At 34.1% G+C, this 13,506-nt stretch overlaps 1 protein-coding gene across 1 annotated transcript; it reads right to left on the bottom strand.

Annotated features, from left to right (window-relative positions):
- Positions 1-9,841: 9,841 nt before the first annotated feature.
- On the bottom strand, positions 9,842-10,567 carry LOC145640456 (uncharacterized). The gene is made up of 2 exons (XM_081691734.1): positions 10,511-10,567; positions 9,842-10,396 (listed from the first exon to the last, which is right to left on the bottom strand). Exons 1-2 carry the CDS (start codon positions 10,565-10,567, stop codon positions 9,842-9,844), a joined length of 612 nt encoding a protein of 203 aa, XP_081547860.1.
- Positions 10,568-13,506: the final 2,939 nt, after the last annotated feature.

The raw sequence follows: 13,506 nt of genomic DNA, 5'->3' as shown, positions 1-13,506 counted from the left end.
TACTACACTACAATATTGTGAAAATAGGGCACTGAAACCCATGTAATTTCTACATCAAAGTTTATTTTACATTTTTAGTAGCTATATTATAAACTATATATGTTACCTAGTACTCCTTTCCAAGTGTATATGAATTAACATTTTCATTCCAATACTCAATATTTATGTGTATTAAAACTCCTAAATTAAAGTATTGTGATCTTCAAAAGCAGATAGGATTTAATGAGGAGGGGTGGTGGAGAGTGTGTTGAGCAATTAGATTTTGATGATTATAAACTAATGATGAGTATCTATCTAATATGTTTGTAAAGTTGTGCATAAGAAGACAAGTTGTGTTTGAGACAAGATATAAGGAATATAAGTAATATATGATAAGCAATACAAAAAAACTAGAACAATGATGAACTATGGTTATATAAGCTTGATGATGGCTAAGGAATACATGAAGGTAACTGTAGGGAATATTTCAAGTGTTAACTCAAAACTTGGACCCCACTGTGATCATACACTAAAGTACGGTGGCGTCCAAAGGGAAAGAAGATAGAGCAAAAGAGTCACCAACAAGTTTTTTTAGGAACTTGTAAACCGTTCATGAGGTGAAGGTTACACCCCTTAACGATCTAGGAGATCGTCAACTCCATAAGGTCTTGAACCAAATAGGGTTCGGGGATGAAGGTACAAATCCAACCTAAAAGAGATTGAACATGCCCTAATAATATGCCTCTACTTTATTCAGATCGTATTCATGTGCGCTTTCCGACTAACATACAATCAATAGGATTAACCCTATACCTGTTTATCTATGTTGGTTGAATATTAATGCACTAATAAATCTATTATTGGCGATCACTTGAATTATAATCAAATTAACCCTAAACAAGATTATTAATTATCTTATTAAGGTGATTACAAATACAAAATTCCCTTTAAACATGCATAAAAAGTGTGATCAAGCAATAACAAAATATATGTCTGTAGGCGTCGCTCGAAGTGCGCCTACGTTAAAAGCATGGTATGAATATGCTTGGCACTCATAGGAAGTGGGAATTGACATTACGATTAGGGACAACGATTAGGGACAAATAAAGTAGGGAGCCGCCAACAAGTTTTTAAGGAACTTGTAAACCGTTCACGGATCATAAAAGGCAACCACGATAAAGGGACAACGATAGGCAACAACGATTGACCCGTGAAGGTTACACCCCATTCATAATCCATGAGATTACTAACTCCATATGGTTCGGAACCACGAAAGGAGGATCAGGGATGATGGTACGAAGTGAGTCATGGAGACACATTCGCCCGTATTGGCCTATACTCGATTCTTATATTGAAAAGCATTCCTGTGATCTCAAAGGCATACAAACAAAATATTCAATTCGCTCCAAACTATTATTTAACTAAATTGGTTCAAGATTAATGCACACATAATTCTAAAAATTTGGTGATCACTTCAATTAATAATAAGATTAAAAGGATCCTAAACCGGTTGTCCAAATTATCTTATTAGTCGTGATTTTCAATTACATATTCCCTTTAACATGCAATATGGTGATCAAAATAAATAGAATAGAACAAACATTAATATTAAAACCAACTTAATCACAATTCCAACAACATAAAATCGTTAGAAAAATAATAATAATAAAAGGAACATGATCCTTACTTTGATTCTGTTTGTTTGCAACTACAAATAATAAACGAGTTAATAACTTCAAGGAAATAAATAAACAATAATTAAATTAAATTAAATAAAGTAAAGCTGATTTTAGGGCCAAACCCTCAAACAATTCTACGTTTCACGCCTTGGCTTAAGTATAGAACCACGAGTAAAGTATGGACTCCTTTGAGTACTTGAAGAAGGAATTTTGAAGTGAAAAGGGTAGGCTAGTGTTTAGGCTAAAGCATAGAAGAGAGAAAATTAAATCAGAGAATTACTCGGTGCCCCGTTCATCAGAAATGAAGGGGGTATTTATAGGGAAAATGTGCTGAGGGAGCACACGGAACCCTAAAATGATAAAAACCCTAAAAAAGTATCCCGTGACACGGTCAAATTGTACCGTGACATGGGAAGCCCCACCGTCAGACAGTACACTTTCCTGTGACACGGTACACTTTTGGCGTGACGCGGAAAATTTTTAGAAAACGGGATAGAAGCGTCAAGGGTTTACGCGAAAAAGACACGGAATGTCCCGTGTCACGACATACCTCCCGTGGCACGGGAAATCCCACCGTCAAACGGAAGGATTCCCGTGACAAGGTAGGTACCTGCCGCGGCGCGGGAAATTCCTGCCTGTTTTTCCGTCTAAATACATTTTTAACCCTAATTTCCTTCGGCATTTTAAGTGCCGATTGACAATTTCGGGCCTTTTCTGACTTTTTATTATTCGAGCTAAAATAAGAAAATAATTAAATAAAAATAAATAAAGGGTTTGGGCCAAAAATAAATAATAAAACAATAAAATAAAAAAGGTTTGGGCTAGAATTAATTAATAAGTTTGGGCTAAAATTAAAACTATGCTTTTACCAAACATCAAGACTAATCCATGGACTGTTCAAAAATATGAATTTAATAAAATACTATTTTTTAAGCACTCTCGGGATTAAATACTAAACCCGACCAATAGTGACGGTGAAAGGTTGTTCATCATCGGGTTTGGTTTTGGGGAGACATTTTTAGGTGTCTACAATGTCAAGCAACATAATAATAATCATAACAATAATCATCATAATAATAATAATAATTAAAATAATCATGAATTAATAATAACAATTATAACCATAATATTCATGTTAAAGCATAATATTAATAGCAAGATCCTAGCTTAGGCATGATACTAACAAGATTAATAACAAACCCTAGCATGTCACTAAACATATAAAAATCATATATTCAGCCCTAACATGATACTAACAATCATAAATATTAGAAAGAACATAGGAAACATCATACTTTTAATCATACTTGATATTAAAATTATCCTAGACATGATACTAGGAATCAAAATAACAATCTAAGCATGATTTCTATATAATATCAATAAAAACCATTAAAGCACTTACTTGGATGCCTCGTACCTCTTTCTAATAACAAAATACACACGTTAGTAACTTTAAGGAAAATAATAAACAAATTAATTAAATTAAATAATTGAAAGAGAGATTTGGGACCAAACCTTCAAAAATTAAACCTTTCACGTCTAGGGCGAAGGCAACTTCGAATATGGCTAGGTGTTTCTAAATCTAATGAATGCGGAATTTTTATATTTGAGAGAAGACTAGTTTAGAAAAGAGAGAGAGAGAGTAATCAAGAAAATCGTGATCAGAGTTGGTGAATGAAAACGGAGTTTTTAGGAAGCTATTTATAGAGAAAATCAGCCAAAAAGATAAAACATCAAAAACAGAGTTCTGATGCGAAAAACCAGATTAGCGCCAAACGCTGACCTTAGCGCCAGGCGCCAAGTGTAGCGTTAGGCGCTACAGCTGGCATTTGGCGCTAACTAAGAAATTGATGCGTTTTCTTAAAATCAGATAGAAATTGCCGTACAGGAGGATAAAATCGTATTTTCCTCAAAAACGTTCGTTTATTCTGATTAAAACTCTAAAAAGTCAACAAAAGTCAATTTATCAATGCTAATTAAATTAGGAATGAAAAGAACCTTCTAGAAGACTAAAACCATTCCTAATTGCATTAGGAATGATAAATCTATATTATGCCCTCCTCTAGATCATTGGGCCGCATATAAGGCTCAAACCAGGCCAAGTTTAGTAATTTGGCCATAACTTCCTCAATATTCATCGGAATTAGGTTTATAATATATCGTTGGAAAGCTCTTTTCAAGCCCCATCCAACTACACTATTAATGGACCAATATCATGGACCAACCAAACTGGATTGACTGTTTTCTTAAAATAGGTTTTCAAAAATAGAGAGAGGAGAAAAGAAATTAAAACTATCCGCAACACTAAACTTTCCACACTTTCACTTCATTCGATTATGATTCGATGTGAAAGGTACTCATCACAGGGTTTGGTTTTGGGGAGACACAAATGGGTGTCTATAGTAACTATGTAAATAAGTGTTTATATAAGTTAACTTCATGAGGTAAGTATCCTAGCATACATGAGGTGTGTATGTTTAGGAAAGTTTAATACATGTAAATATGATTGGGAGTCTTTTAGTTTAGTTATTCTAGTTTACTTTTAGGAGTCTCTATGTTATAATGTTCTTTGTTTTAAAGTTGTAAAGTGTCTGAGTTAAAGTTTCTTTAAGGATCTTTAAGCTCTTTGTTGTAAAGCTTCAGTTTATTTATTTTTAGTTTTTCTTGGTTGATTTTATAAATACAAAATGCATTGATTTAAGGTTTATCAGTCTCTGATTTAAAGTTAGTTTTAACAACAAATTTCAATCTAATGTTCTCTTGCGTGTTTATGTGAAGGTAATAACTGACGTAGTAAGCTAAGAGGATTGGAACATTGAAGATTACAAGAGGAACAAGAGAGAATAAATGAACTAAAGCAGGATTTTCCATGAGAACAAAAATAACTAAGAGATGTGAAGGTATTCTCTAACGAGACCGACCCCAAAAGGAGATGTTTACAGGATTTCCCACAAGATCCAGAGCACGATCCCTAACAGGTTCATAAGGTATTTCCTAACATCTACATTCTCCCTGACAAGAGTGCATGTGACAACGAGTTCCAAAAGAGAACTTTGTCTACAAGTTCTAGCAAAGAATAAGGAAGAGTGATAACAAGTTCTAGATAGGAACTTAACCCGCGGTTCCAGAATGCATTAGGTTTGTAAGAGATTTAAGAACAAGATCTGTAGAGAAGCAACATAAAGATATTCTCTAAAGATGGAAACATAGAAGATATAGAAGTATATTTTTCTAGGATTTATGTAAGTATGTTGGTCAAGAAAGCTTATTTGGAATAAATCTATGGAATCAAGTTGGAACACTAGACAATCAATAAAATTAGAGTTTCTGACCTGCGAGGAGTTTAGAAAATGTCTGAGTTTCGAACCTAAAAGGAACCTAAGTCTGCCTTCAATAAAAGTCGGTTTCCATGATATATATCTTAACTTAAAACATGTCTATCTTATAGGTATTTAGGTTTACTTAATAAAGATATTTATAAGTTAATTTTAAAAGATAAAAAAACATTTCAATTAAAAAGATGATTAAGTTATAAATAAAATCAGATTTTTTTTGTTAATTATATCTTATCATTATTAATTTATAAATTTTATTGTCAACAAAAAGATATATTTTCGGAAAACTTATTTTAGAAAATATCTTATAATAAACTTATCTTTTGAATATTATGATTCATTTTTGATGTAATATATATGGTCATATGTATTTAATCGAAATGAGAGGCTTATGAAGTTAAGTGTTCGTGCTTAATAGTTTCATCGTCATCACGTATCTAAGTCTGTCAACCTAGTCAAAGTTCTCGTTAGGGTTAGATTTCAGTTCTAGTTAGATCTCGAGCTAGTGTTAAGCATATTAGTTATAGCTCTTTATTCATGTACACACACACACATATATATATATTAAGAGCTATTCAATGTGATCTTGTAATGGAAAAAAAAACATGAGTGTATTCAACTATTCTTGATTGGGGTGTATGTTGTGAGGGTTTGTCACGAGGATCGTTATTGTAATTTAGGGAATGCAAAGTGTGGGATTTTAAAGCATGGCCAAGTGAGTAGTGCTACGAGGACATTACTAGCTCAGGGACTTGAATATGGGATACAATTAAATTGAGTGAGAAACAATTAGGCTCTTCATGAATTCCGATGAGGAACTGGGTAGCAAGTTTAGCACAAGAACTTGCATTGCAAGAAATGTTCAATTGTAATAGGTTGTAGCTAGAGCTGTAAAAAGCTGAACCGATCTGAAAATTTTACCCAAACCCGATCATGGTCTGACTTATTTGAACCCGAGAAATTGGTGACCCAAACCCGATATGACTTGACTTGAAACCAACCTGAGACCCACGTTAACCTTAGGATTCCCAAATCCGAACATGACCCAACTTGAGAATAGATGACCCGACCAAGACATTACCCGTGAATTATTGACCTGAACCGAACCCAATCTGAACTTGAGATTGAGCCAAACCCTTTTTGACCCGCTGAAACCCGAAATCAACTTGACCTGAGTTCAACCCTACCTGTTACTAATCTGATTCAAATTCAACCCCATCTGTTTTTAACCCAACCTAAGCTTGATGTGAAGCGACCTGAATAGTAACGCAATTAACTTAAATTGACCCCAACTGAGCTTAACTCGACCCAAACACTCAAATTAACAAATCTACCTTTGACACTTCTTACACATTGATTCCTTAAATCAACTTTCCCACACCATAAACATATCTTAACTCCTTTACTCTTATCTAATGTAGCTAGTAACCTAGTTTAGCACATTAATGCTTTAAAATGTTTCCCTTAATGAAGCTAAAGGATTGCAATCCGAATCATAAAGCTAATAATAAAGAATAGAGTATTATTAAATTGGCATAGCCAAATTAATGTCAGCACCATACATTTGATTTATTATTATTAATGATGTCATAATTCAACTATGTACCACGGTACCTGACTATCCAAAACTCATATTTGAACTTATATGAAATTATTTATCCTAAAATAAAATAAATGTAGTTTAAACTTATTAGCTCAAATATGAACTTATCTGAAATTATTTCTTTTACCCGAGTTGTTAACAAATCGACCTGAAAATTATTATCAATTTAATCATTATCAATACAACCCACAAACCAATAACCCTAAAATCCACAACCCACGAACTCGAACTCAAACCCAGAACCTCAAAACCAAAACCCACAACTCTCTATCATCAATTAAAGCTTTAATTGGTCAAATTTAACCATCAAAATTCTAGATCTAAAGTTTTCATGTTTAAATTTAACCATAAAACCTTCAAATATATGGTTCAATGGCAATGACAAAATAACAAGAAGAGGAAGAGAGAGAAAAAAGAGGCGGCCACAACAAAAGGGACATCGGCAGCAACTTTCGGCGACAGTGGTGTCTCCATAGAATGTTGCGGTCGAATAAAGGGGAGATGAACAAAGAGAGAAATTTCTGGGTTGATGAACATAGAATAGAGATGGGTGGTGGTGGTAGTGGTGGTGGTGGTTTCCAATAAGATGAGAATGAACTTAGATGGGAGAGGAATGATTTTGGGGGGAAATAATTAAGTTAATTAATGTTAGGGTTTAAGTTAATAGGTTAAAATTAGTAGTTTAATTAGGATGTTTAGAAAAAAATTAAGGGTAATTTTGTAAAATCACACATAAAAACTTATTATATGAGGAAAAAAAGTTTGTTGCGAGTAATATGTAACGGCCATTTTTAGTAATTGTTGCGAGTAATATGTAACGTAGGGAGTATAAAGATTATATGAAAAGATATACTACCTCTATTTCATATTTTTTGCAATTTTAACATATCTTATATCTCACAAATAATATCCCAAAGTTGCAAAAACTATGAAACAGAGGTAGTACAATAGCAACTTGATCTTATTCTAAAGTTTATAAGAAGTATATAGTCAAGGATGCACGAGTACGCCTCTTCTATGCCGTTTCCTTATCGGGGACGGGTACGCTTAGGATATGTCCCCATGGCGTACCCTTGAAAAGTGGTACGGGGAGCCTTTTTTGGGTACGGATTTCAGGCGACTTGGGGACGTTTTGGGGATGACTTTGGTACTTTTTGGCAAGGATGCACGGGTACGCCTCCTCTATGTTGTTTCTTTACCGGGGAAGTATCGGGAACGAAACCGAGGACGGGTACACCTAAGATACGTCCCCATGGCGTACCCTTAAAAAGTGGTACGGGGAGCCTTTTTGGGTACGGCTTTCAGGCGACTTGGGGACGTTTCAGGGACGGCTTTGGTACTTTTTGGACGTTCTCTAGTAAAAATTTAAGCCCAACCCTAAAAAAACCCTTCTTTAATTACTTACCTTTGCGACTAGGATACCCTAAATCTTAAAATACACAGATGATGGAGTAGACCAGCGACCTTTTGTTGTAGGCCTATTGCCCGACCACCATCTCTGACCAAGTGACCACCATCTCCTATCAAGTGACCACTAGCTGCGGAGTCCTCTGCTTTTTTCTCTCACTCTCTGTTTCTTTTGTTTTGATTTGTTCGATTGTTTTTCTCTGCATTCATTTTTTTTTTTTTTTTACCTTTGTTTTCTTTTCAATCATAGGTGTGATTATATGGGTTTTTCTTCATATTTCGATTCCTACTATCAGTAGATTTTTACTTTTTTTTCCCTCTTGTGATTTTAATCATTAATGTTGTTATGTTGTGAATTTCTTTGATTATTTTAAAAAACTTTTTATGCATTTAAAGTTTGCTGTTTTTTTTCGGCGTATCCATGTCGTACCCGTTTTTGGAAATTTTGATTTTTTCTTATCCTATCCCCGTATTGGTACTTGTTTTTGTACTCGTATTCGTTTCTATGGAGCCTAGTATATAGTCATATAGATTTAAGCAACTATTAATATATACTACGTATAATACAGTCTCAAGGTGCATTAGCAGTTCTGCATTTCAGAAAAAAGCTTCGTTTATTTACATATAGAAACAAAAGAGTATTCATCATTCCAGCTTTTGTGGTCTAAACTTAGGATTTTTTTTAAAAAAAAAAATTGGGTGTAAGAGCACCCACAATAGTGGGGTAGCTCACAAATTTCTCTTCCCTACTTTTCCCTCTCCACATCATATTCCACTATCTTGAGTCACTCCCTTATTTTTTCTACAATGGTGAGTAACCCCACTATTCTCTCTCCTACTTTTATCAATACCCCACCATGTCTTCCCTTTCCTACCAATGGAGCTTATATTTAATTATTCTTCTAATTAATTAGTCAAATTAATGTCATCTATAAGTTCTTAAATTTGTCATTAATTTCGTTTATGTAATAATTATTTGTACTAATTATCAAAGTATTCGTAATAATGACATGATTAATTTAAATATATTTTTTTGAAGACTTAACTATTATTACTCTTAAAACAACAATATCACATTTAATTCATAGATGGAACAGAAAAGAGGTTTCACAACACGGGAAAACATTACAATGAAAAAAAACATTATATAAGAAAATAATTATCCGATTACTTGATATCGTCATTTATTACCAAAACGACTCCACACATGCTCAACCAAGTCTTTTTTTCAATGACACATGAGTCTCCCTGTCTCCGACATTATTTCTGTTTTCCAGGTAATCCTCTAAACTGAGATTACGTAGTTGTCCTTCTCTCACAGTGAATAATTGGTCAATATCTTGGTTCGAAGATCCGACCATATTTTGAGGTTGATCAATTCGGATGCATCGTAATGCAAATAGTTTTCTCGCTTATCTTCAACAATCATATTGTGCATGATAATGCTGCCATTCTAATTTTCCATTGGATTTCCGTAGACCATGCGAGAGCCAGTTGTCGTATTATTGCGAATCGAGCTTGTAACACTCTGAAGGCACGTCCGACATATTTTCGATAACTTTCTTGCTTCCTCGTAAATAATCTTTGCTTAGCGGTTTGTGGAAACTTGATGGTTGGGATAAATGCTGCCCATTTTGGATATATATCATTTGTAAGGTAGTATCCCATATTTGTATCTATTTCCATTCACATCAAAACTCACCTCTAGGGCTCGACCTTCACAAATATCATTGAACAATGGCGACCGTTGGAGGACATTTATATCATTCAGTGAACCAGGTGTGCCAAAAAAGCATGCCATATCCACAAGTCTTTGGAAGCAAAAGGTTCTAAAATTATGGTCGTAGTTTTACTTCTTCCTTGGTACATTCCTTTCCATGCACGTAGACAATTTTTCCACTCCTAATGCATGCAGTCAATGTTCCCCAACATACCGGGGAATCCACAACATTACTTTCATGAAGAAGTCGCTCTACATCTGCGGGTGTTGCCCTCCTCAGGTACTCTTGTCCAAATTTAGAGATAGCCTCTTCAACAAAGTATTGGAGACAATCTCTTGCTGTACTTGCCGCGATTTTGAGGTATTCATCAACTGCATCGGCTGCTGTACCATAAGCCAACATCCTCATTATCGCAGTGCATTTTTGGAAAGCGGAAGCACCAAATCTTCCAGTGGCATCAGGCCTTTGTCGAAAGTATTCATTACTTTTGCTTAGCTCCTCAACAATGTGCGTGAAAACGTGTTTACACATTTGAAATCTTCGACGAAACATATCGTCATTATAAAGTGGTTTGGGACTAAAGTAGTCTTTATATAACTGTGTATCAGAATCTTCACAATCTCTTGGTACGTACCACCTTTGGTTCTCAGGACCGAGAGTGAATAGGACCTGAAAAGTAGAGGTGACAAGGGGGACAACAACTTAATTGATCGCTTCCTCAATTAATTCCTCTTCCTTACGTCTCTGAGTAATTGATTCGTGCCACTCAACATAGTCGTTTACCATATAATCGAAAATGTCAGAACTTGATGAACTAGATGAATTTGAATTAGAATTCATTTTTGGGTATTGTAGAAAATATTTCAAGCATCCCACCCTTGAGCCCCACTGTGATCATACACTTAAGCACGGTGGCATCCAAAGCAAAGGAAGCTAGAGAAAAAGAGTCACCAACAAGTTTTAGGAACTTGTAAACCGTTCACATGGTGAAGGTTACACCTCTTCACGATCCATGAGATCTCTAACTCCATAGTGGTTAAAAACCATGACTGGATATTAGGGGATGAAGGTACAAATCCAACATAAAAAGATTGAACCTCCCCTAAATAGGCTTTTACTTTGTTCTTCTCATATTCATGTGCGCTTTCTAACTAACATACAATCATTAGATTAACCCTAAAACCTGTTTAATCTATGTTAGCTGAATATTAATGCACAAACAAATTTATTATTGGCGAGCACTTGAATTAAAATCATATTAGCCTAAACAAAATTATTAATTATCTTATTAAGCGTGATTTCAAGTACAAATTCCCTTTAAACCTGCAAGAGAGGGCGTGATAAAGCAATAACAACAATATATCAAGAAACATAACATAACAATATCATCATCAAAACAATTGTCAATCTCATCAAAGCACAATAATATTATTAACAAGATCCTAGGCATGATACTAACAAGATTAATAACAAATCCTAGCATGTCACTAAACATTAAAGATCAAAGCTTTAACCCTAACATGATACTATGATAGAAGAAAATAGGAAACAACCTAAACATGATACTAGGAATCATAATAATATCCTAACATGATATTAGGAATTAAAATAATATAAGCATGATTTCTATAAAATGTGGCAATAAAACAATTTACTTTGTTGCCTCGTATCTCTTTCTATCAAAACAATACACACGTTAGTAACTTCAAGGAAAATATTAAATCAAACAATCAATTTTAATAATTGAAATAGGGATTTGGAACCAGACCCTCAGAAATTAGCAACCTTTCACGTCGAGGGAGAAGGCAACTTCAAACTTAGCTAGGTTTGTCTAGAACTCGTGAATGCGGTATTGTGTTTGTAAAAAGGCTGGGCAAGAAAGAGGGAGAAAGAACAAGCTATTGCTCAAGGGAGAGAAGAGAATAGAAAGATGATTGTTGATGATTTTGAAAACGGGGAATAAAGACCCTATTTATAGAGAAAATAGTAACGAAATGATCATAAAAAGATCGAATACGATTCAGAGTAAAACTGCTCCCATCGCGGCGTGATAGGGTCCGTCGCGGCACAACAGGGTCCATTGCGACGCGATGGGTCCTGTCGTTTTGCGGTGGAGAACGCGTTATCTAAAATCAGTACGGAATCCTTAATCTAATTAAATTAGATCAAATAAAGTATGTACTTATCTTTTGAAATCAAATATAATCTTTTTAAAACACTTGTTTTATTCTAAATAAAACACTTGTTTTATTCTATATAAAATTCTTCATTTTTTCAAAAAGATATAATTATTAATCTTAATTCAACTAGAACTCAAGATTACCTTCTAGATTATTATAGAAAATTAAAGTTATTCCTAATGAATTTAGGAATGATAATTAATGGCCCTCCACTTTATCATTGGGCGTATAAAACCATTTTGGGCCTAACTTAGTATTTTGGTCATAACTTCCTCATTATTCATTGAAATTGGGCTTATAATATATCGTTAGAAATCTCTTTTTGAGCCTAATCTGACTAAACTATTATTGGAACCTTATCATGGACCAAACTAAATTGGATTGGACATTTTCCATAAATAGAGTACAAAAAGAAATATTTTCGAAAACATAAAGAAGTATTAAATGACCGCATCACAAGACTTTTCACATTTCACCTCGTTTGACAATCGAAAGATATTCATCACTGGGTTTGGTTTTTAGGGAGACACAATCAGGTGTCTACAAGTATATATGGTAAAAGTAGTGTTTAATGTGAGATTGTTTTGTGAGAAAGGGTATTTTTGTTTGTGTGTTGAACTACAATGTGAAAATGCCTTATATAGAATTTTGTAAATGATTTAAAAACAATTATGGGTGATATAATGTATGGGCACAAAACTGTAGAAGATGAGATTTTTGGTAAGGTTTGCAAATTTCCATCCAATTACAGAACAATGCATGTATTGGAACACAACTCTGGATGATGAGATTTCTAATGATATATCCAGATTTCTATCCAATTACGAATTATTATATAGGCACGCAACTCTTGAAGATGAGATTTCTGATAAGGTTTGTAGATTTTCATCCAATTGTAAACCAATGTTTGTGCACACATCTCTAGAAGATGAGATTAAAGAGTGTTTTTCATTGACAAGTCAATGACTTCAATTATATTTGAACTACATTAATTAAAACAAGTTTTTTATATGCTCATAAAATAATTGTAAAAGCATACCAAATGAACAACAACATAAATTAAGGAAAACATTGAAGAAACTGAAACTAACTTAAAATAATATCAAACTAACAACATAAATAACTAGCCTAAAAAGTGGCTAAGCTCCTCTTTTAATTTCCAAAACAGTTGTTGGTCATCTTTAGAGAGGTTTGGTTTTGCAAGTAGAACACTAAATAACTTGAACCTCTCTTCCTCCTCTTTCCTTTGTCTCTTGATGACATCTTGCTCCTTTTGATAATCCAACATTTGTTGCGCTACATTAGCTCGCTTCTCATCAACACTTTTGTATTGTTCCTTCATCACATTTATCTATGATAGGGCTTGATGAGTAAATGAATCTAAGCTATTAATTCCAGAACTAGCTACAGATTTACTTTTTTTTTTCGCCTTTTTCATCCTATCTGGACGTCCACACCTACCTACTTCCGTTAGAGTATCTGATTCTGATCTTTCGGAGCTATCATTTTCAATGGTATTTGGCACTTGCTTGTTTGTTAGCCTCCATTTAACATATTTTCTCAACACTTCCCATATACTGATTAAAGTAAACTGGGCTC

The sequence above is a fragment of the Chenopodium album genome, chromosome 7 (assembly GCF_948465745.1).
Source record: "Chenopodium album chromosome 7, dcCheAlbu1.1, whole genome shotgun sequence".
In the NCBI taxonomy this organism is placed as follows: domain Eukaryota; kingdom Viridiplantae; phylum Streptophyta; class Magnoliopsida; order Caryophyllales; family Amaranthaceae; genus Chenopodium; species Chenopodium album.
This window is presented reverse-complemented; position numbering and strand designations above follow the sequence as displayed.

What these genes read in the sequence shown, in the direction of transcription:
- LOC145640456 (XM_081691734.1), bottom strand. Translation starts at nt 10,567, where the DNA reads ATGAATTCTAATTCAAATTCATCTAGTTCATCAAGTTCTGACATTTTC. An exon ending in CTGACATTTTCGATTATATG is followed by an intron (nt 10,397 to 10,510) that starts GTAAACGACTAT and finishes TCTACTTTTCAG; the next exon opens with GTCCTATTCACTCTCGGTCC.